Source organism: Culex quinquefasciatus, chromosome 2 (genome assembly GCF_015732765.1).
Source record: "Culex quinquefasciatus strain JHB chromosome 2, VPISU_Cqui_1.0_pri_paternal, whole genome shotgun sequence".
Lineage (NCBI taxonomy): Eukaryota > Metazoa > Arthropoda > Insecta > Diptera > Culicidae > Culex > Culex quinquefasciatus.
Genome location: NC_051862.1, coordinates 198,452,925 through 198,477,152, shown reverse-complemented (window position 1 = coordinate 198,477,152; position 24,228 = coordinate 198,452,925). Strand labels below are relative to the sequence as shown.

The 24,228-nt window shown below is 39.0% G+C and overlaps 3 protein-coding genes across 5 annotated transcripts in view; all 3 read left to right on the top strand.

The window, feature by feature from the left end:
- Positions 1 to 712: 712 nt before the first annotated feature.
- Positions 713 to 3,206, top strand: LOC6042069 (angiotensin-converting enzyme). Its single transcript, XM_038251642.1, has 6 exons — positions 713 to 817; positions 908 to 1,228; positions 1,293 to 2,020; positions 2,075 to 2,782; positions 2,841 to 3,013; positions 3,080 to 3,206. Exons 2-6 carry the CDS (start codon positions 935 to 937, stop codon positions 3,112 to 3,114), a joined length of 1,938 nt encoding a protein of 645 aa, XP_038107570.1. The 5' UTR covers positions 713 to 817; positions 908 to 934; the 3' UTR covers positions 3,115 to 3,206.
- A 4,446-nt stretch (positions 3,207 to 7,652) lies between these two features.
- LOC6042070 (angiotensin-converting enzyme) lies at positions 7,653 to 14,719 on the top strand. 3 transcript variants are annotated; one of them, XM_038251646.1, is made up of 5 exons: positions 7,653 to 7,953; positions 12,767 to 13,130; positions 13,189 to 13,552; positions 13,694 to 14,574; positions 14,642 to 14,719. In XM_038251646.1, exons 1-5 carry the CDS (start codon positions 7,720 to 7,722, stop codon positions 14,656 to 14,658), a joined length of 1,860 nt encoding a protein of 619 aa, XP_038107574.1. In that variant the 5' UTR covers positions 7,653 to 7,719; the 3' UTR covers positions 14,659 to 14,719. The 3 variants fall into 3 exon arrangements, with proteins under 3 accessions (XP_038107574.1, XP_038107573.1, XP_038107572.1); XM_038251645.1 differs by lacking the exon at positions 7,653 to 7,953 and adding an exon at positions 12,271 to 12,538; XM_038251644.1 differs by lacking the exon at positions 7,653 to 7,953 and adding an exon at positions 12,271 to 12,571.
- Positions 14,720 to 22,057: 7,338 nt separating this feature from the next.
- Positions 22,058 to 24,228, top strand: part of LOC6042071 (angiotensin-converting enzyme) — a 238,985-nt gene continuing 236,814 nt past the window's right edge. The window contains exon 1 of the mRNA XM_001851173.2: positions 22,058 to 23,110. Coding sequence (XP_001851225.2) covers positions 22,748 to 23,110 — 363 coding nt within the window. The 5' untranslated portion in view covers positions 22,058 to 22,747. The remainder of the gene's footprint in view (positions 23,111 to 24,228) is intronic.

Below are 24,228 nucleotides of genomic sequence, written 5' to 3'. Positions count from 1 at the left end.
TTAAAATCAGTTGCAAAATTCCCAACTTCAACCATGTGCAACAATTTCCACATCACCCATGTGGGAAACCGATAATGGGGTAATTCATGCGTTCCAAACTGTCAAAATTCCAAAACGTCATTGCCAATCTTCGGTTCGCTGCTTTTGTTCGTGTTTGAAGTTTCGGGCCGAGACTCTGCCTTATTTGAAGAAACTAAAGAATCATAACTTTTTAATTCAATTCAAACTTCAATTTCAATATTTTATGGTCTTTCACTAGTGACTTTGCCTCAGGGGAATAAGCTTTATCGTTGGATGTACTAGAATTTGCAATTCAAAATTAATTTTAGCATGTTTCAGGTATTTTACCATTAAAATTTGTATTTTTAAAATTTATCATATTCGAAAATAAAATTTTATTACGGAAGAAAAATGCAAGACACAAATTTTATTTTTTATTCCGATGATATTTAAATCAAAAGTATTCATATTAAATGATATAAAAAAGAAACGACCAATCAATCATACTTGATTTTTATTATCAATTCTCCATTGTATGAGATAAAAATAAATCTTTCAAATCACAGAATCAATCATGTGGTACAAATCACCAGACTCAATAAGGCGCTGTTGTACAGCAGTTATCTGTAACACATTTCCAATAATACCAAAACAAATTTCTGAGCGTGTTATCATCACACTTGCACAAACAGATCTGTTTGTTACTCAAAAACATCGAACTGAATCTTCTCTACAAACGAGACCCATTTCTACGATCAGTTCCCGCCGAACACCCGAACGAATCACATCTCATCGTAAAAAGACCGCACCTTAACTCGTAAGTAGCTTTCTAACCGGTGATAAGCAAATTACATAATTTCATTGCATCCTTATCAGTAAGTTTTCAAAACATTTCCCCCCACAATAGATCACCGATCAATCCGATGACCCGCGGATGACCACAACGCCGACAATGTCCGCAAATCCGATCACCATTTTGATCGTGATCCTTGCCGCGGCAGTCCTGCTTGACGCCGGTATTGTTCGCCAGCGACGATCTGAATCCAACGAGATTCCACTGACTGAGCAAGAAACCAAGGCCCGTGTGGTTCTGGAACGGTGCGAACGCCGCTACCAGGAGGGCAAAGCCAAAGAAACGCATGCGGCATGGGCGTACACGTCGAACCTGACCGAGTACAACCTGATCAAGAATACGGAGGCAGCGACCGAATTCGCTGCCATACAAAAGGTAAGAAGAGTGCGGGTTTGAGATGACGCGACGAGTTCATGACCTTTTGTTTGTTTGTTTGCAGTCTGTGGCGGAGGAGCTGCGTCAGTTTGATTACCGAACGTTCAGGAATGAAGATCTGAAGCGACGGTTTAAGCGGTTGGCCGTGCTGGGCTATGCAGCGTTGCCGGAGGATAAGTTTAAGGAACTGTTTGGAGCGGTATCCAGCATGGAGTCGAATTACGCCAAGATCAAGATCTGCTCGTACCGTGACAATACAAACTGTCACATGACGCTGGATCCGGAGATTACGGAGCTGTTGGGGAACAGCCGTGACCCTGAAGAGCTCAAGTACTACTGGGTTGAGTGGTACAACAAGGCGGGAAAGCCTACCAGGGAGTCGTTCCAGAAATACGTTGATCTGAACAAGGAGTCGGCTAAGCTGAACGGTTTTAGCAACGGTGCCGAGGTTTGGCTGGACGAGTACGACGATCCAACGTTCGAGCAGCAGGTTCAGGACGTGATCACCCAGATCAGACCGCTGTACGAGCAGATCCATGCGTACGTTCGACACAAGTTGCGCCAGAAGTACGGCGATGCCGTCGTCTCGAAGAAGGGACCGATTCCGATTCATTTGCTGGGCAACATGTGGGGACAGACCTGGGAAGGAATCGCCGACTTGACGACTCCGTTCCCCGAGAAGAAGCTTCTGGACGTGACCGATGAGATGATTGAGCAGGGTTACACCCCGTTGAAGATGTTCCAGATGGGTGATGACTTCTTCCAGTCGCTGAACATGACCAAACTGCCACAGTAAGTGAAAATATTTTCAAGATCTACACCAACCTAAATAACCTTTGCTTTCAGGGACTTCTGGGACAAGAGCATCCTGGAGAAGCCGAAAGACGGACGCGACCTGGTTTGTCACGCCAGTGCGTGGGACTTCTTCGCCACGGACGACGTCCGTATCAAGCAGTGTACCCGGGTCAACATGCGCGAATTCTTCGTCGTTCACCACGAGTTGGGTCACATCCAGTACTACCTGCAGTACCAGCATCAACCGATCGAGTACCGCAAAGGAGCGAACCCGGGCTTCCACGAGGCCGTCGGTGACCTATTGTCGCTGTCCGTCTCCACCCCAAAACACCTCAAACAAGTCGGACTCCTCAAGGACTACGAAGAGGACGAACAGGTCAAGATCAACCAGTTCTACCGATCGGGCGTCACCAAGTTCGTGTTCCTCCCGTTCGCCTACACCTTGGACAAGTACCGCTGGAGTGTGTTCCGGGGTGAGATCAAACCAGAAGAGTACAACTGTCGCTTCTGGCAGCTTCGCAGCGAGTACTCCGGCGTTGAACCACCGGTGGTCCGCACCGAGCAGGACTTTGACCCTCCCGCCAAGTACCACGTCTCGGCGGACGTCGAATATCTGCGCTACTTTGTGTCCTACATCATCCAGTTCCAGTTCCACAAGGCCGCTTGCACGCTGGCAGGCGAGTACGTTCCCGGAGATGCGGAGAAGACGCTGAACAACTGCGACATCTATCGCAGTGCAGCCGCTGGAAACAAGATCAAGTTAGGTCCAACTCCCGTTTGCCTCAAACTCCAATTAAACTTCTAATTTCTTTTGCAGGGAAATGCTCGCCCTCGGAGCCTCCAAGTCCTGGCCGGACGCGATGGAGGTGCTGACCGGGGAGCGTAAGATGAGCGCCGACGATATCCTGGAGTACTTTAAGCCGCTACAGGACTGGCTGGTGGAGGAAAACAAGCGGCTGGGGGCGCACGTCGGCTGGACGGCGACGGATAGTGAGTTGTTTTGCGTGGACGGGCGATGTTTGAAAAGTGCGTTAATTCGTAATTTATTCTTTTCAGAATGTGTCGCGCAAAAGTTTGACTTTATGCCGTGAGAAAAGCTCAATTGATGATATTTTTTGACTGTCTGGAACATTTGTTATTCGTATAATTGATTCTATTGAAAATAAATACATATTGATTTTAATATTTGCAATTTATTAAAAAGAAAACTCACAACACACATGCCGTCCTTTAAAAAGTTCACAAATATTATTATCTGGATCAGAAAAGTGATTTGTTTAGAAATTGTATGAAATAGTTATTCACCTTAATATAAAATTGATTATTGCTTTCCTCCAAAAACTAGAAAGGCAATTGAAAGTCGGTTCATAAAGCTATCGAAAGATCACAAGAAAAGTGATCACGCTATATTGTCGCACGTCGTCTTTGACGTCCCGAGAAAAAAACTCGTTTTAATGTTTGACCAGGAATAAACAAAACACTTGAGCTCGCAATGTAAACAATAACAAACAGGTTTTGTTTGGCTGACCTGACCATACTGTGCATTGTCCCGAAATTTGGTTACCGGAGTCCCAAGTGTGGTAATCACCACCACTACATTCCCAAGTTACATGCTAAACAGAACAACCGTTTGTGTTTCTGTTTCGTATCGTCCTTCGCTGCACGCACTTAATGCGTGTTGACGATGCGCATGAGCATGTGGCTTGGAAATGCAGGATGCAACCGTAATAAAGTTTTATTACGGTTCGTCTAGCGTCGGCGTGGGATTAGGACTCCCGCCGACATTTAGGGTGAGAAGTCGGTTCTCAGAAGTGTTGTAGGTAGAGAACCGACTGTAGAACTAAGAAATAAAGTTAGTCTTAAACGAACCTTCAGAGAGGAAACATATCCTCGTACTTATTTAATAATATCACTGCCGGGGTCAAACCTCTACATTGGTGGCAGCGCTTAAAGAACCACGCCGGTCTTTAAGATTTTTTTTTAACGTGTGCGATTCGGTATAAAATCGCAAGTTAATTTTGTGGTTCTGCGTATTATCGGAGGTTAAATTTTGTCCGGCCAGCAAAATCAAATGGTGCACTAGTGTGCGTACGCGAATCGTTATAAAGTGAATTTACTGGACACGGAAAAAATGAATCACATGTAAACTCAGTTGTTGTAAACTTGACGACGCGATTTGGATCAGAGGTGAAATTCATCAAGCGACCGTAGGAGTCTGGAGCACCAATGGTCGGCGTCATCGTAGTCCCGAGTAAACGGAAATAACTTGGGAAGGACGTAATCAACGCATCGGATACGAGCGTTGCAAGGCTGGAATCTGCTACGACAATATTAGCGGTGCAAGCGCCTGCAAGTGCAGTGCAAGTGACTGAATAACGTCAATCAAAGATCATCGCAGCAGGACGACCAAGGAATATCGAATTGGAGCATCGATCAGTGGATCCAACAGTGGACAGCAGATAACAATAAGCAAGTTGGTTTTATATTTATGTCTGATTTGAATTATTGTTTCTTCATTTTTTCAAAATGTTTTTTGATCGCAGTTATGCTTTCAATATTATTCCTGAGCTTACAGGCCAGGATAATTTGGAAATTTTTCTTTGTCAGTGCGACTCTATTTATGAAGAGTTCGGTAAAACTGATTGTGAAAAGAGTCTTTTGGCCATAATCAGGCGAAAAGTTCCAGTTTCTATCTGGAGGTTCCTGAGGAAGTGCAGTGATTACACTTCAATTAAAGAAGTTTTATTATCAAAATTTGGAGATGACACTCCTTTGAGTATACTTCTACATTCAGTCACGACGATATCTCAATATTCGTCAGAATGTTTAGAGGAATATTTTTATAGAGCTCAAGAGTTATTTGATAGAATACTCTTTCGGACTGAAGTTATATTAGAGGGATCGTTTAAGGACTCCAGGGAATTAGACCCTGTAAAAAAAATTTACAATACTTTAATGATTGAATCATTTATAAAAGGAATAAATGATCAACATTTTAAGATTTTGCTTTTGACAAATGGTGTAGAAAATTTTGAATCAATTTTCGATTTTATTAAAAAATCTAAATTAATTATTGATTTTACTGCAACAGCTCTTCCTTTTGATAATTGTCAAAATAATGATAATAATTTCACATCATTTCACAGGCAAAATAATGACATTTCAGAAATTAAAATAGGACAGATTACTGTAAAATCACGTGCTATAAAATGTTATTTTTGTCGAAAATTTGGTCATCGTGAACGCAGTTGTAGGTTCAAGAAAAAAATTATAAACTACAATAAAGTGTGTAAAAGTGAATTTGATGAAACTCAAACAAATAAAATTGGTTTCATTCACACAAAACAAAATTGTTTTGAAACTCCTCCAGATATTTCTGTTAGAGATTTAATAAGAAAATTGGACATGAAAAAGTCTAAATTTAAAACAAATTGTTCAAACAGTAATTCAAAAATGGCAATATTAACCAAAGGCAATAAAAACTTAGTTAATATTGATGCATTTTCAACGTTTAGTTGATGCTCAATATATTTTCAAAACTATCTACCCTTTGGTATATAACTCTGCTAATTCAAACTGACTCGATTAGATTTTTTTTTCACAGTGTGCAATTCTTAACAAGATAATTATTCGAACAAGCCTATCGAGCTTGGCGTATGCAGTCATACCTTAAAAATGAGGTCCCTGTACTTTCATATAATTGTGTCTTGATTTAAGAACGAGTTCGAGCAGCATTAGTAGAGATATTTTGTTGAGGCAAAACATTCTCTTCGTGTTTTTGCTCATGAAGAATTCCATGACAATGGCTGGAGTTATTTAAAATTCCAATAAGACTATGAAAATCATAGCAATTATCCGTGTTATGAAGTGGCATACATTGTCAATTTGAACTAGAAACAGCCATGTATGATTGTTAAGAAGTTCAATTATGTTCCCAAGTAGAAGGAACAGGGTTCCAGAAGATTGACACTAACAACTATTGTTGTGAAAGTTCAACTTTTGAAGTAATGCGTTATTAAATGAGTTCAGTAAAAAAAAATCGAATACATAAAAACATTCAATCAATGACTTCTTGCGTTAATTCTTTTTTTTTTCTTCATTATAGTTTTTGTCCCAAATATAAAGAATCCCTACTGAGGATTTGGTTTAAGTACTTGATAGTACTCCAAACCAAAATTTATGGGGGAAGGGATACCGGTGTATCACCCTGTTGTATTTTAATGAAATTATTATGAATGTTTAAAACTGGTAATCAAACATAAAAAATGAAGTAAACAATAATAAAATAATCAAAAATTAAGTTTCAGGACAATCATAAATAAATAAGATAAGTTACAACAATATAAGTCCTTAAATTTAAACTCGATTCTTGGAAGCATGAAAGTAAACAGTAATTGTTCAGTGAAAGTTAACACAAAGTTTGAAAAATACATTGCTTCACAAATAATTAAATATCATTTCAAACAAAAACTTTAACAAAAACAGAAAGGTTTTCTAGTTGGAAACAAATATGTAAACTACTATACGACTGGTTGAAACAAAACAAGAAAAAAAAAATTAACTAACAAATGTTAGTAAAAAAAAAATGTTATCACATTTTTGTTTATAGGGGTGAGTGATGTGGTAATCACCACCACTACATTCCCAAGTTACATGCTAAACAGAACAACCGTTTGTGTTTCTGTTTCGTATCGTCCTTCGCTGCACGCACTTAATGCGTGTTGACGATGCGCATGAGCATGTGGCTTGGAAATGCAGGATGCAACCGTAATAAAGTTTTATTACGGTTCGTCTAGCGTCGGCGTGGGATTAGGACTCCCGCCGACATTTAGGGTGAGAAGTCGGTTCTCAGAAGTGTTGTAGGTAGAGAACCGACTGTAGAACTAAGAAATAAAGTTAGTCTTAAACGAACCTTCAGAGAGGAAACATATCCTCGTACTTATTTAATAATATCACTGCCGGGGTCAAACCTCTACACAAGTTATAATTAAAATTGTTTACAGTAGTCGGGCGTGTACGTGTGACAAAACTTCCTCTGATCAAATTCTTTTTGACCAGTTGTCGCACTTGCAGCAACTTTCAGGGTGTTTCAAGATAGCACGATCAGATCGAATCTTCTTTCATTTGGCGAGTGACAACAATGCGCGGAGTTTTTTCCGGATTTTGTTGAATATCTGAGGATTGAAATCGAATTATGGGGATCTGTAAAGGTTACTTTCGATGATTTTAGGCTTATTATTAAATTTACAGTAAGAATAACTCAAAATTCAAAATTTTACATATTCTGCAAAAAAAAAAAAATAGTTTGATGAACATAAAGGTCGCTGCTCCCTTGCTTCGGCTCATCACCAGTGAACAAAGCTTTCGTTAGAGACAAAAAAATAAACCCGAACGAAAGTTTCCCTAATGATCCACCCACGCATCCAACTCGATAACGAGGTCCCCAAAATAATCATGTTTTTTACTATCAATCACTCTCTCGCGCAAAGTCCCCGAATCATTCCTCTCAGCCGGTTTGCCATGTATCTCTTTGTTGATCTCTGCTCTTGCAGATATACTACTCTTCTCCCGTATCAGTTCTTCTCCACCATCTCTCGCGAGATGCGTCGCTATAAAGAACGCCAGCCGGCTTCCCGCTGCGTTTAGTACCGTTCGGATTGCGGAACGGATCGGTTCTCCGTCGATAACAGGAAGCTATGGTGACAAAAGTGCTCGTGTTGGCCCTGCTGGCCAGCGTAACCCTCGCGGTGAATCCCGACCTCGAGGACCAGGAGCTGGCGGGTCAAAAGTACGTCAGCGATCTGGAGGCGGACATCCTGGCCCGGAACAACGAAGCCACGGAAGCGTCCTGGGCGTACGAGTCGGACATCAGCGAGGCTCACCTGAAGGCCCGGGACGAGATCCAAGTTCGCAACGCAAACTACTTCAAGGTAAGCGAGTCTACCTGTTAGAACGATGCGTTCAATGCGCTAAACAGTACAGACGGGTTCAACTACACGCAATTAGCATTTATGATGATCGTGACTAGACCGGCCGGCTGGCTCGTAAAAATAGAATTTGTCATTCGATGCACGAAGAGGAAGAAGTTTGCACTTGATACTGGATTGCTGGACTTGATCTGGCTTGCAATCGATAAAAAGTTCAATGGCACCGTGATTGGTTAGAAGGAGGGCTTAAAAGCAGGCAAGTTCTTGCGCCACTAACGTCAGGCCACTTTCTTCAAGTTGAGGGTGAACCTGAAAATCTGGTTTTGGGGATTTTCAGCTTTCTTGAGCGTGATTGAGAATTTAAGTCGACGATGAGGCGTTAGTTGGAATGAGTTTGAATTGGCTTTTGCAGATTTTTGCAGTTTTTCAAAATGTTAGTGATAGCTGTGTTCGATTTTAGTTACTCAATTTTTTTTTGTTTTCTTTTTGTGCATTATTGAAATATGAATGATATTTAATTTCTAGGCCTAAAACAATATATGAAGATATGAAGATTACGAGCAACTAAGAATCTGATAAAAATGGCTAAAATTTGGAACAAAGATTTGTCAAAAAGGAACTTTCAGAAGAGCTATGAATACTTGTCTAGAATCAGATAAGGCAACAACTCTACGTTTTCGCAAAACGACTTTGCTTTGATTTTTTAAAATTAATGTTTTGAAAAATGCCTTTCTTTTGTCAAAAGAAGCCGTTTTGCATAATTAGTTTTTATACATCATTCAGTCGTCCTGGGTTCGATCCAAGAAGGTCCCGGTGGCATTTTTCGAGACGAGATTTGTCTGATCACGCCTTCCGTCGGACGGGAAGTAAATGTTGGCCCCGGTAGGAATCTCGTAATCGAGAACGCCAAGGCAATGCTGTAAAGCGAATAATTTGATTTGATTTTTGATACATCATTCTAAATGGACTTGTGAATATTCGAAAATCTATATCTTTAGAAGGAATTTTCTATTTGGCCTCTTCAGTAAAGTTTGAAAGTTTCGATAGCGATTTATCTGAAACAAAATGGCACATAAAAAATATTTGGTTTGTTATCACTAAAAAATTAATTAAAAAAAATAGGTGAAAAATCGAATCTGCAAAAAATATGAGTTTAATTTTTTTTAAAGATAAAGTTAAATGAGTTTTTCCTAGTGTCATCTATTAAACCGCATTTTTCAACTAGCAATATCTCAGAAACTTTTCATTGGTTGGATTTTCAATGAAAAAAACTTTTGTTTAATTTAAATTTAATTATTTTCTTTCTAAAAAAGGCCGTTGGTAATATTTTTCAGAGTTTTTGCCCCCCTTCAAAATCGGTCTAAAAAATCAAGTGGCAAGCAAATATTTTTTTCAAAATACTTAAAAATTATAATGGAAATAGAAGTCAAATCAACTACAAATAATTTGAAAATCATTTGCCTGATTTTAAAATTATAATAAGCATGTTTGGGCAGGATAAAAAATATTTTGATTTTTTGCATAGTTCCAATTTACAGTACTGAAAAACGGGGTGACTTTGATAGCCGGGGTGACTTTGATAGGTTTGAGATTTTTTCCGCAAAATGAAGAGTACAATTAAAATACGTACGGAATTGTTTAGAATCATACTGACCATGGTAGAAAAGTATTCAAATTGAGGTACTTTGAAGAAGTTTTCATAAAATTTTGAGAAGTTTAAATTGTTAGTTAACTATAATTCAAAAAATGTTGATTAAAGTCATTATTTTAAACTTCTCAAAGTGTCTTGATTTTCTCAATGAACATGATTTCGAATCGGAAATCGGAATGCATTTTCGGATTCTTTGGACAATTTTCCACTAGGAGAAGGTTAAATAAGTTTGTAAATAATAAATAATGTGTGTTTTTGGAACACAATTAAAAATAAATTTCCAAATTTATAGGCAATTTCAGTTGAACAATTTTTATGTGAAATGTGAAAACTTGTGATTCGTTCGTGCTTTGAATTCAGTATATAATGCAATATAAATCGATCATTTTATAAACAAAACTTGTTCTAACAAATTTCAGGCAAGGTTCCGACTTTTTACCAATTTAACCCAAAATTGATATGTATTTTGCTTAAAAGCTTATAAACTTAGCTAACTAAGTATTAATATTGTTTTTTTTTCCTAAAAACTTTATCAACTAATATAGTGATGATATATTTAACGTACAAATAAAATTTGAACACCTTAAATTCTATGATTTTAACAAGAAAAACTATGACTACCAAAGTCACCCCGGAATTTAAACTAAGAATTTTTAACGTAACTATTTTTCTAAACACTATTGAAAAAACTTTTTTTTTCCAAAATAGTGCATGGACTTTGTGTGGCCTACCCCAGTACATATTTTAAAAATAATAATCTTGAGAATAACCTTACCTGTTGGAAAATATTCCTAAATCAAATTGAAATCCTATCAAAGTCACCCCGGTTTACGGTACTACAATAAGTTTTTTTTGCGATAAAAAAAATATCTGAGCTTGTAATTTAAACTTTAATGTTCTATTTTATTTTTGCCCTACTCGCCTTGCTAAGAGTCAAGGAAAATAAATTTCAAAAAATATTTGCAACGGCCTTATTAGGAATAAACAAAAATAGCTTAAATAACTTATTTTGGCCATTTCAAAAAGCTTGGCCTAATTTTTAAATTTTGAAATTACTTTTATTAAAAAGAGAAGACAATTCCAAATCAGTTTTATTTTGACATTTCCGAGTTTCCGAGATGTTGAACGAATAGCTTTCGAGATTGAAAGATGAGGGCTAATAACATGACACTATGAAATTTTATTTTTAACCTAATTTCATTTGAAACTTTTCATTTTTTCAGTTTTTCAAAAATTGTCAACTCGCGATATCTTGGAAAATATTTATTAATTTGATTTTCAATAAAAAAAACTCTTGTAATTTTTTTTACTTTTTTATGAAATTTAATGAAAACACATCATTTGGAATAATCATAAATACCGCTTTTTTGATAATTTTGTATGTATAATGCATAAAAATATTTAAAAGTTTTAATGTTGCCTTCATTTACCCTTTTTTTTCATTGTAGCATGTTAAAAAATATTAGCTTAATGTTGGCTCAAAAAATATATTCTATGGTATTTCTCAATCTGAAATAATTTGTTTGCTTATCTAAGCTTAGCGAGTTAGAAATATTAAAAATTAAAACCTGATAAAAGATAATAATTGTGAAAAAATACTCAAGAAAAGCTAAAATTTGACTACAAAATGGAATAAAATACAGAAAATTGGAGAATATTGATATTCAAATAAAATATTTACAAAAATCACTACAATTTCTCTCCCAAGCAGTTTGGAGATAAACTCAGCAAATGCCGCCCAAATTCACTCTAGAAAAATCAATAATAATCTTGACATTTTCTTCGATTCATCTGAACGTTCATGATGTGACGCTATTTTTCCAAATTAAAATTGAATTAAATCTTGCATAATAAATGACTTGCTCCCACCTGGTCCTTATCAATTCCTTATCGGAGCATCATTGTTTCTTCAATAATACAATATAGATTCTCTTTCAATTCACGCGTAATCTACCTGAACAATCATATCATGAACTCACCTCCACGTCTCATCACGACAACAATTTTGATATCTCAAATTAATAACACAAACATCCATAAACGACGACGATGACGGACTTGGGATGTCACCGCCGCTCAAAACCAGCTTGATCACCGTGGAACTTCAATACTTTTCCTTATTTGAGTCTTGTCCGCGGGGAACGTTACTCGACGCGTCTGTGCTGAATTTCAATCAAAAACGTAACGTGCAAGGTTGAGGGAAGTCCCCCCCTCCTTTAAACGTTGCATCTAAAATTCTGAAACGATGATTAAGACATTCTAATGTTCCGGCGGCTACTCACTTCTGAGGGGTTGATTGTTTGCGCTATCTCATTTGACTTGGTTCCGATCTGAATCTGGCACTGAATAGGTTGGGGGGTTAGAACAACGACCACCCCCTTTAAGGTCTCCATATGATAATTACATGACATGCGCGGTCAAATCTACGAGCTTTTCTCAGCGTATACTCAAAGCTCTCTCGGGTACGCGCGCGATCATTGTTTACACTGGGCAAACTTTGCGTTACAGCATCTCTCCCGATACAGATGATCTGTGTGCTGCCGCACCGCACTACCCTAATTTGAACGTTTGATTAAGGTTTCACGATGGGTGGGTGATGTTTGATGATATCGAAGCAGTCAGTCTCCACGGCGCGATCGTCCACTTAGTAGCTGTCGAGGTTTGGTCGCGTGAACATTTGATATCACTTTCACATTGAAGATGATTTGGATGGGTTTAGTTGTTCTGCTCGCGATCAGCTGTGGAGTTGGGAACGGTGGAAGGAATCCACCGTCCGCAGAGTTGAACGCGGCAGCCTACGTAAAGTTTGTTGAGCCGTTGATACTGCAGCAGATCAACAAGGAAACGGTCACCTCGTGGAACTACGAGAGTGACATCAACGATCGCAACGCCGAAGAGTCGCAGAACGCTTCCGTGGAGAGTGCCCTGTTCTCGAAGGTATCCCATGTGACCGAAGCGTTGCTGATTTTGGTAGTAACTTCTCTGCTTGATGATCTTGTGTGTTGGTGATGAGGTGTAGCGCACACTGTTTCTCTGTTGACTTTCTTCAGCCACTTCGAGCCGATCAAGGTCTGCACATGCAAAATTTGGGTCACTCAGTCTAGGCGTTTAGCAATAAACCTTGCTGCATGACCTTTCTGCTAAAAATCCCCGTAACATTTGCAGGAGGTTGCCCGCGAGCTGCGCAAGTACGACTGGCAGAACTTCAAGAATGGCGACCTGAAGCGGATGTTCAAGAAGATGACCGACCTCGGCTACGCCGCTCTGCCGGAGGCCAAGTTCACCGAGCTACTGGACGCCATCTCCAGCATGTCGGAGAACTACGCCACGGCCAAGGTGTGCGACTACAAGAACCGCGAGAAGTGCGACCTGGCGCTCGAACCGGAACTGACGGAGATCTTCGCGACAAGCCGTGACCCGGAGGAGCTCAAGTATTACTGGGCGCAGTGGTACGACAAGGCTGGAACCCCAACCCGAGAAGCGTTCGACAAGTACATCAAGCTGAGCAATGAAGCGGCCAAGTTGAACAGTAAGATCGGCGTACCTCAAAACCCAGATTCCCAGAAATCATCATCTCTTCTTTTCAGACCTCTCATCCGGTGCGGAAGCCTGGCTGGACGCGTACGAGGACGAAACCTTCGAGCAGCAAGCGGACGCCGCCATTGAGCAGATCCGTCCCCTGTACGAGCAGATCCACGCGTACGTCCGGCACAAGTTGCGCGAGCGTTACGGTGAGGATGTCGTTTCGGAAAAGGGACCCATTCCGATGCACCTGCTGGGAAATATGTGGGCCCAGACGTGGGATAACGTGGCGGACTTTACGACGCCGTACCCCAACAGTCAGCTGATGGATGTGACTGAGGAGATGGTCAAGCAGGGTTATACCGCAAAGCAGATGTTCGAGATGGGGGATGACTTCTTCGTGTCGCTGAATATGACTCGGTTGCCGCAGTAAGTAGAATTCTGGAGTTTTTTTTTTAATTCCAATAAACAAATTTTTAGCTTTTTATTGTTTTTGAATAGCCAAAAAAAAAATATATAAATTTTGTTTATTTCATCAATTTAAACATAAAACTCGCATCTTTCTTGCAGGTCCTTCTGGGAGAAGAGCATCCTGGAGAAGCCCACCGACGGTCGCGAGCTGGTGTGCCACGCCAGCGCCTGGGACTTTTACAAGACCGATGACGTACGCATCAAGCAGTGCACGCGCATCAACATGGAGGATTTCTTCACGGCGCACCATGAGCTGGGCCACATCCAGTACTTCCTGCAGTACCAGCACCAGCCGTCGACCTACCGCGAGGGTGCGAACCCCGGTTTCCACGAGGCCGTCGGGGACGTCATTTCGCTGTCCGTTTCCACGCCGAAGCACTTGGAGAAGATCGGACTCCTCAAGGACTTCGTTATGGACGAGGAAGCCAAGATGAACCAGTTCTACCGCCAGGGTCTGTCCAAGTTGGTGTTCCTGCCGTTCGCCTACACGCTGGACAAGTACCGTTACGGTATGTTCCGAGGGGAAATCAAGCCCGACCAGGCCAACTGCAAGTTCTGGGAGATGCGTACCAAGTTCTCCGGCATTGAACCGCCGGTAGTCCGCAGCGAGAAGGACTTTGATGGGCCCGCCAAGTACCACATGTCCGCGGACGTTGAATATCTGCGCTACCTGGTGTCCTTCATCATCCAGTTCCAGTTCCACCGGTCGGCGTGCGAACTGGCCGGCGAGTACGTCAAGGGGGATCCTGTGAAGACGCTGAACAACTGTGACATCTACCAGAACGCGAACGCTGGCAATGCCATCAAGGAGATGCTCGCGATGGGATCTTCGAAGCCGTGGCCGGACGCGATGGAGGTGCTGACCGGGCAGCGCACGATGAGTGCCGACGCGTTGCTCGAGTACTTCCAGCCGCTGCAGGATTGGCTGGTGGTGGAAAACAAGCGGACAAGTGCTTACGTCGGATGGGAGAAGTCGGACAGTGAGTAGAAATTTGAAGATTTTTGATGGTTTACAGAAATTAACGCCTGATTTTTCTTTCATTTCAGAATGCAAGTCCAACTAATCAGGTTCCGGGATTGCAGAACTGCCATGATTATTTCAATAAATCCGTTCGGAATGCTTAATTTATTTGTTTTTGCCTTCCTCACTGAGGTAAGGCTATAATCCTGCTCGAAAAATGAACTTTTGAAAAACAGCTCGTAGACCTATATTCATGTATAGCTATCGACTCAGAATCGAAAACTGAACAAATGTCTGTGTGTGTGTGTATGTGTGTGCGTATTCCCCTTAGTGCTCAAAATTCTTGCCAAGTTTTCTCGGCACTGGCTGATCCGATTTGAGTCAAATAAGTTGCATTCGATCCGGTTTGGTGCCCCATACTGCACTATTGAATTGTTTGAAGATCCGATAAGTAGTTCAAAAGTTACGTATAAAAAAGTGCCAGAGTTGCGATTCGGATCTCACATAAATGCATGTAAACTACATCCAGACCCATCACCCGACCCATCATTGGATAGGTAATCGAAATACCTTTCCAATGAGTTCAAAACATTGAAGATCTGGCAACCCTGTCTCAAGTTATGATCACTTAAGTGATATTTATCTATTTTTTTGATGCCGGATCTCACTTAAATGTATGTAAACAATGTCCGGATCCATCATCCAACCCATCGTTGGATAGGTAATCAAAAGACCTTTCCAATGAGTCCAAAACATTGGAGATCTGGCAACCCTGTCTCGAGTTATTACCACTTAAGTGGTATTTATGTACTTTTTTGAAGCCGGATCTCACTTAAATGTATGTAAACTATGTCCGGATCCATCTTCCAACCAAGCGTTGGATAGGTAATCGAAAGACCTTTCCAATGAGTTCAATACATTGAAGATCTGGCAACCCTGTCTTAAGTTATGACCACTTAAGTGATATTTATGTGCTTTTTTGATGCCGGATCTCACTTAAATGTATGTAGACTATGTCTGGATCCACTTAAATGCAGAGAACGAACATAGGCACCATGTTTTGCGAAATATCAAAGGTGCAGTGCTTTAGTTGTCACCAGAACCCATTATTTTGGGTGCTTATAATAAGCACCTCAGTTTGAAGGTGCTTATTTTTGCAACGTTTTTTTTTTTTTATTAAGGCATTAGGATGATGAAATTTGTATGTATATTTGGAGATAATTGCTGTAGCTGTTATTTTAAATGTAAATCTTCTTGCTTCTTCGCATTTTTTGAAAACGGGAAGAAATGCCGCAGCATTTCCCTCAGCACGGGTTTTACCTTGCGAGAATTGACGGATGACATTTTTGAAACGTTTTCATAGAGATCGAGGGGCATAAGGGGATTGTGTCCTGCGTTCATAGTGGCTTTTTACTAGGTTTAAACAGCTGCACCATGAACATCCTGTATTACTCATGATTCATGTTCACACTCTTTAGCCTCATCTTTATGAAGGATTTGGTGCCTCCACGCCAATTGACCCTATTCTGGGTAAAAGTTCAAATAAAGTCGCTTAAAGACAGTGATTTTTTTTACCAATTATGAAGTCTGCTCAAAAATAGGATTCGAAGCCGTCTTCTTCTCACGATCTACACTCAAAATTCGGTCACTGATGTCTAATTTTGGCCACATTGTAACATGCCATTGCTCCTCAAGAAGTACAGAATCTGCTAGGAACTGACCAAAAACCAAGTTCTAATTGACAATGTAGACAGCAGTTATTTTTTCTGTGGTAACAAAGAAAGACAAGTCATAGTTACCCTACTTGAAAAATATGCACCAGCACCGCACCCAAATATTTTAAAGTTCGGTGCTTATCGTAGTTACCTTACTACAAGTGCAGGTACTTATTTCCCTTCCCTGCTTAAATGTATGTAAACAATGTCCGGATCCATCATCCAACCCATCGTTGGGTAGGTAATCGAAAGACCTTTCCAATGAGTCCAATACATTGAAGATCTGACAACCCTGTCTCAAGTTATGACCACTTAAGTGATATTTATGTATTTTTTTGGTGCCGGATCTCACTTAAATGCATTTAAACTATGTCCGGATCCATCTTCCGACCGATCGTTGATTAGGTAATCAAAAGACCTTTCTAATGAGTCCAAAACATTGAAGATCTGACAACGCTCAGTCTCAAGTTATGACCGCTTAAGTGACATTTTTGTATTTTTTTTTATTGAGAAACAAGCCTTACCTGACAAAGTTCGTTCTGCCTTTTTTCGTTTGTTGACGTTATTGACTTTTTTGCTTAATCAGCCTCCTGTGATCAAAACTTAATTTTAACCTTTCCCATACAATCTGCAAATTTTCCGGAATCGGTTGTAACTTTTTGACACTCACGAACTTACCATACGAACCCAACGCAACAAAGAGCACCTCGATCGGACGTTCCGTGTTGAATTGATTCGCGTTCGAACAAAACCGTCGAAATTGTGTACATAGGGGAACTATACCCTTTCTCAGCCTATTTCTATTATCGACCTATCAGCACTTTGATCATGAATTACAGCTTTCATAAAGTGTTTTTGACTGTTCCAAAGTTACAAATAGCTCAAATTAAAGTGAGCAAGCAACTCTCCATTGTTGATACATCTGAAAATGTTGATTTAATAGCGGAAAACGGCAAAAGTGATAGAAGATAGATAGAATTTGTGTCCAAACCCATCATATCACCAAATGTTGGTAAAAAGTGAGGAAGGCAACAACCACAAAGGTGGATTAAGTTAGTTTTTTTGTTAGTTTATGTATGGCAAGTCAAGTTGAAATCAGGCTGACATGGGCCGATCGGGGCGTTAGATTTCTCAGTGGGGTGGGTCTTAACGCAATCAGTGCGTTATATAGCGTTACCAAAATGATCGGCGAACAACTCATTCAAGCCTGAAACAAGTATACATTTAGGAGTAATGGAGTGAACGATCCGAGTTTTGTTTTAAAAATATGGGCAAAGTTAAATTCTGTTAAGTTTGGCAATCGGGGCAACACATTTTCTCCCTTAAGAAATTGATAAAAAAAACATAATAATTAATTTAAATTTTAAATACGGAGAAACCTCTTTTTACGCGGTGGCGTTACGCTTTTCTCTAAAACCATATATTTTTTTTGCAAGCTTCAAAAAGCGTGTTGTAAATCTGAACAAAACCTACAAATTACTTTTAAAAGATTGGCTTCCCGATCCTCCTTAAACATTTCTATTCACGCTTACTTGATATTTATTTAATCATTGGGATAGAACAGCTGTGTTGTGCTTAGTGAACATTTTTTCTCATTGCTTTGAGCAAATAAATCAACAAACAAAGTGTTGAGAATATGAGAAAAATAACGATTAAATACTCCTATTACTGTGTTGCGATTGAATACAACTTCTTCAATATGGTTTTCAGGATGGCTCGAGATGGTTGATTTTTCAGAACATGTTTTTTTTGGTTGCTTTTAGGTCCATAAAAAACTACCCAAAATTTGGGAGCGATTGGTTGCGTCCACACTTGTCGCATTGCATTTTAATTTTGTATCGAAAAATCTTCTTTTTAACATTTTGATTTTTATAATTTTAATAAATAGCGTTTTAAATGAAAATATTCTCTAAAACTTTCCCGAAAAAAAAGTATTGGGCACAAAACTGGTTTAAAACGTGATTTTCAAGCAAAAAAATACGTTTTAGACCAGTTTTGAGCACGCTGTATCTTTTGACAGGAGCAAGATAGCAAAATTCTTTCTTGTGAAAAGTTTCAGAGAATTTTATCAATTTAAACGCTATTGTATTGGTTTGAAAAGTTTAGTGGAAAATAAAAATGATAAAAATCTAAATATAAAAAAGAGGGGTTTTCCATACTAATTCCCATACAAAATTGAAATGCAAAGTGTGGACGCAACCTATCGCTCCCAAATTTTAGGGGGTTGTTTTGAGGCCCAAAAGGAATCAACAAATCTTTGTTCTGGTTTGATTTGATCATTTTTTTTTATTTTCCGTATAAGGACGAACCAGTCTAATAGTTATATTTATCAACTGATTATTCCAGGTTTATTTTCAATTCTGATGAAAGTTTCTTCTGGTAGCTTTTGCGAATTAGAAAAGGGGAAAAAGCCAGAACGTACCTCGTAAAGAAAGAACTGGAGCTCGTGAAACTCTACAACGCATTAAGGGGTTACATACATGTAGAAAATCAAAAAATTGCATATTTCAGAAAAATCACAAAATTCACTAAAAAGATGATTTTCAATCACTCCTGAAAGATTCATGAAGATATTCCGTGACTGAACAGAATAAGAGATGATTTAAGTTCACAATTTGCCATGCGCTAAGTACACTGTCAAAATTTGTAAACGTTTTTCTCTAAACACCGAGTTGATTTACAGGTGCCACCATATCTTGAAATCGGATGGACCAAATTGGCTGAATTTGGGGTGAAGACTTCCTAGACATATCAACACGTGTGCATGACGAAGCACGATTTTAAATTTAGCTTTTTTAAAAAATACAGAAATCAAAAACTGTGTCCTGCACACAGGACCGGTTCAACGAGTCTTCACCAAAATTTTGAGCCAATTTGGTCAAAGCAGTGTTGAGGTATCGTGGCACCCGTTTTTTAACTGCTAACATTAAATAGTTATATCTCGGCAATGGTACATTCAATTGTCTTCATATTTATATTGTTAATAGATCAAAATATATTTGTTAATGCTATGCAAAAAGATTAAAAAAAAGTTTAAATGTGTGCTCATACAAAACTCAGACATTATTGACGATTTACATGTATGTAACCCCTTAATGGAAGCATATTGGAATTATCAAACTAATTACACCAAAGCCACAGAGGACACGTAATCCAGAGATTTCCGAAAAGGAGGCAAACTTTACCAAGGACTTGAAGTACCATTTCGTCGCCATCGTGCTAACTTGTCGTACGTGCATTTTGGGCCAAATTGAGTTAAGAACGCCATTTTGTGCAGTTCACAATGCCTCACCTTTTGACCTTCACAGATCCCCAAAATTCGATTTCAATCCTGAGATATGCAACAAAAACCGAAAAAACTCCGTGAATTTTTGTCACTTTACATATGAAAGTAGTTTTAATCTTGTCGTGCTATCTTGTCACTCCATGAAAATTGATGTAAGTGCGACAAAAGGCCAAAGGGATTTCAGGCCAGGAAAGTCAGGATGCGTTTGTCGCACGTACAAGCTAGACTACCGAAAACATTTGTAATTATAACTCGGGACTCCAGCAACCAACTTCAACCAAACTTTGGGACAATGCATAAAATGGTCAGCCAAACAAAACGTGTTAGTTATTGTTTACATTGCGTGCTCTCGTTTTTGTATATTCAAGGTCAAACATTAAAACGCGTTTATCTCGGAACGTCAAAATGGCGGGTGCGACAAGATAGCACGACGACGTCGATTTGAAAAAGTACGATCACAAATGTTTTCAAAACGAATCCCTGAAGAGACAATATGTTGGAATGTTGAAGAAATACTGGGATTATCGAGAAGCTACGATTAATCTATTCTTTTTGACTGCAATTGATAAGTTGACATTTATTCCGTTTGTTTACTCGTTGGGCAAGTTTTGTTAGAGGGTGTTTAGGGGGAAAATCAGTCCCAAGAATTACAATTGCAAACTTTGGGACAATCGACTCAGATATTCGGGGATTAAACCACCGGAACTACGTTCCGTGATGGATATACCTAGAACTGGACATCGCCATACGAGAGGATATAGATCACGATTCGGTAGTAAAATGGTACTGTGTGCGGACTGAGAGGATAAATCCTGAAATTACCGAAAGTACTTTACTCATGGGTTCATCTTCAAAAAAAGTTCATCTATCAAAAAAAAAAGTACCGGTACCGAGACTCGAACCCAAGACCTTCGGCATATTGAACCGTGCCTTTGCCGTATGGGCCACCATGGGTCGGAGACTTAGTGGCGGTCATTTGTCCATATATGCCACTCAATAGGATAAACTGTTCAAATGAACGAATGAACACGCGAGAGGACTATTCTCTCGAAAAATAGCACTTTCCTCACGTTTCTTTTCGTGAGGACTATCCCCTCGTTCTTTAACTTTGGGTGTACCGATTGTTAATCGCTTTGTTGGAATTTCATCCTTGACAATTTACGTTAAAACTCAATGAGCTCAACCGACTTGAGATTTTTGTTTTATGACCATGTGACACAAAATCCTTCAAAAAATAACGCCACACGACATACCCGCGTAAGTGTAAACAATGTAACTCAAAGTACCGCGCTTAGTCTACCTCCCCCAAAAATGATCTTCATTGTTTTTATCTCTCCCCCAGTTTATGAGGCATATATGGCTTAGAGTGGTGGTCACCTAAAGAGCCGTAATTGCATGTGCACGACTGATTCACAACACTGAGCTTGCGCGTAAGCAATTTGCTGGCTTTGACTCACGGGCTCGCTTGAACGGTGTTTTTATTCGCGGGAGGACGGTTTAATTTTCATCAAGTCGCAAAACGGAATGAATGGTTCTGTTCTTAGCGCACGTTGAAGTCTCGCGGTCTGTAAATAGCGAGGGGTTGTTGAAATGTTTTTTTTTAAAGATTCTTTGAATTCAGTTTCACAAATAAATGTTCGGTTTATTTTTTTGAAATCATCTTTGTCCTTGCATTACTTATATCTATAAGACCCTTCTTCTGGATTTCCCAAAACCCCAATCGCCTGAATGAACCTTTTCTCAGAAATGTTTATTGCTGATAAAAATGAGTAATTCAAATTCATAGTTTTTGATAATATTTAATGATTTGAAGACTTTATTGTTTATTTTTTTTTTAACAATTTGAAGTTTTTAAGAAGTGAAGGGAAAATCTGTGTTGTCATAAAATTATTCATTTACTCTTTTTCGGTAAAACAACAACAATAAAAATATAACACTGTCCAACCCGGGAATTCTAAATATCAAGAATTTACTTTTTAATAACCATGAAAAAAAAAAATAATAAGAAATGTGCAGAGTTTTGAACCATTTTCTCGAGTTATTCAAAAAGTTGAGATCGTGAAACTTACTTTTAGTAGTGTTTAACAATTAACTCAAAATTAATAAAATATTGTTCAACATACCCCTCGTTTTAAGAATTTACTATCCAAGACGATATTGTCGCCAACAATTCTAATCACCTCCAGTAAATAGCTTGGAGGAAAAACCACACCATTTGCGTGTGTGAGTGTGAGTGCACTTGTCCACATACAAAAGAAAAGCAACACACAAGCACAACAATCGCAGATGCACACATCCGATAGCCATTGAGCTTGTACTTGTGCATAAAACAACAACACCAATTGTCGGTTCTATTACTCCCTCGACCCTTTGCGGCGATTCTACGTGCGGCGTAGGTGGACGTCCGTCTGTGTGTGTGCAGTTACTTAGTCACCACCAGCCGTTATCTCGCTCTAACCGCGCCGCGAGGGTTAATTTGAATGTTGTTAGTTAGCATGACTACGCGCCGGGTCGCAGATAGTAAAAACGATTCTTTTCATCAGGTTCCCATCAGAGGCGTCAACGTCGACGACTTGGCCGAAGGTTCACACATCTAGCCAAGTACCCGCATCTTAAAACCCAGTGTGTGTACGTGCATTACCTGTTATGTATTGTTGATATGAGCTGTCCCTACCCGAAAAGTACTGGTGGAACTTGACTCCGGGCTCCGGAACCGATTCCCAGTCTTGGTCGGAAGCTCGCCGCGAACGGTTAAGGGTATTGGGAGGAACCCCACGAGTTGTGGAGAAGTTGGTTGGTTTGGAAAGTTCTAGGTACTGCGTTGGTGAAGATCGTGGAGTTTAGTGTTTTGAGATATTGGTAGATTTCATGAAAATTGTGAAGAATTAAAATGTGATGCTACGAATTTCTTATGAAATTGCTTAGTTAAAAAAGATGCAAGAAGATCAACTAAACGAAAGTGAAACTCAGCAATAACGCAACCTGTTGTTAATAAGTAAAAACCCAAGCTTACCTAATTTACATATGGTGAAAAGTGAAACCCATTCATCCAAATAGCCTAAATTAGTTCCCCCAAAATATGACCCACATCTAATTTGCATATTTAAACTGTGAGAAAACATCCGTTAAGTGCATTACATAAGTGAAAAGAAGAGAATTTCATCACAAGTGACGAATTCAAGCGCAAAAAAATGTCTCAAAAAATGTCGGAAACCCTTCTGAGGGTTGCATTGTTACTGCAAGTTATCATAAGCACCCATGGAGAAGCGGATCCCCAGTTGAACATTCCGGCAGGTCAAATCAACCGCGATCTGCAGGGAAGGCCACAGGTGTTGCCGAATAGTTACACCGGTGAGCGGTCAGGTCAGCATCGCGATCGGGACGACCTGCAGGATGGAGAAGAAGGGGACACCAAGAAGGCTGGGAATGATTTTGACCACAGTCGAAGTGAACGATTTGGACCGCCGTACGACGATAGGGATGACGAGGAGGAAAACTATCCGGAAGGGAGGAGCAATGATGATCAGAGGGATCGACAGGATCGGCCGAATAGAGTGAGTTTAGGGGATGTGAAAATATTAAATTCCCAAGCTTGTGAACACGTTGGAAATGTCATACTTTTTCTGTGCTTAGGAATTCAGTTGTGTTGACAGTAGCATTTGTTCAGGTTTTTTAATCTGAGTAATTTGAGATAATTATTAAATGAAAGGATACCAAATTAGATGATTTCAAATGACTAGTTTTTAATCCTAAGGTTGAGGTGATAAGAGGGTTATCTGAGCTCTACACTATATTAAACATTATTTTCAAATTCTATATTAATCCCAGGTTTAATACATAAAATAGCAATTGTAATGTTCGATTTTAAAAATATTTTTCAATGCAAACAAAAAACAAAGCTGTATTTATTTTTAAGAGGAATTATTAAATTAGGATTTGATTAACCTCATGCTTAACAAAAAATATTGTTAAATTAACCTTCAAACAGACATTTTTTTCCTGATTAAGGCCGTTGCAAACATTTGTCCAAATTTTTGTCGCCCCCACTTCAACATAAGCTCGTGAAATCAGGAAGCTAATTTATTTTTTATTTTTGAAAAATATGTTTGATTATCTGAAAATAAAAATTTAAAGAGCATTTATGTGCATTGGTCATGCTGTTTTGTATTGTTTGTTTTCAATTTTAGTGAAATTTCGGGTATAATACCGCAAAAAGGTTTTTTGCCAAACTTTTTTTTTCGCAGAATGGCGACTTTATGAAAACTAATGATTTCAAAACAAAACAGCATTTTAGTAAACCCAGTTGGATAATTTTTTAGATGGATAGATTTTAAAACTGATAGCACAAGGTGTTTTAGCTTCAGTTGTCATTATTTTGAGAAATATCTTATTTTAGCAGTTTTCTGTAATTGAATTTCCTGCTTGCGTTAATACCAATTATTGCAATGAATTGTGATAAGCGATAGATGAATGGACCTTTCAATTAAAACCAAACTAGTTAATAATTAAAACAAAATGTAAAAGTCAAGTACAAGAAATGAACATAAACTGAATATTTTATTTCATTTTAATAAAATATAACATTTATGTTGTTTAATTTAAAAACATTGATTAAACTTTTTCTTTTTTGAACGACTACAAAATCAATCCAAATTTAAAACACTGAATTTTT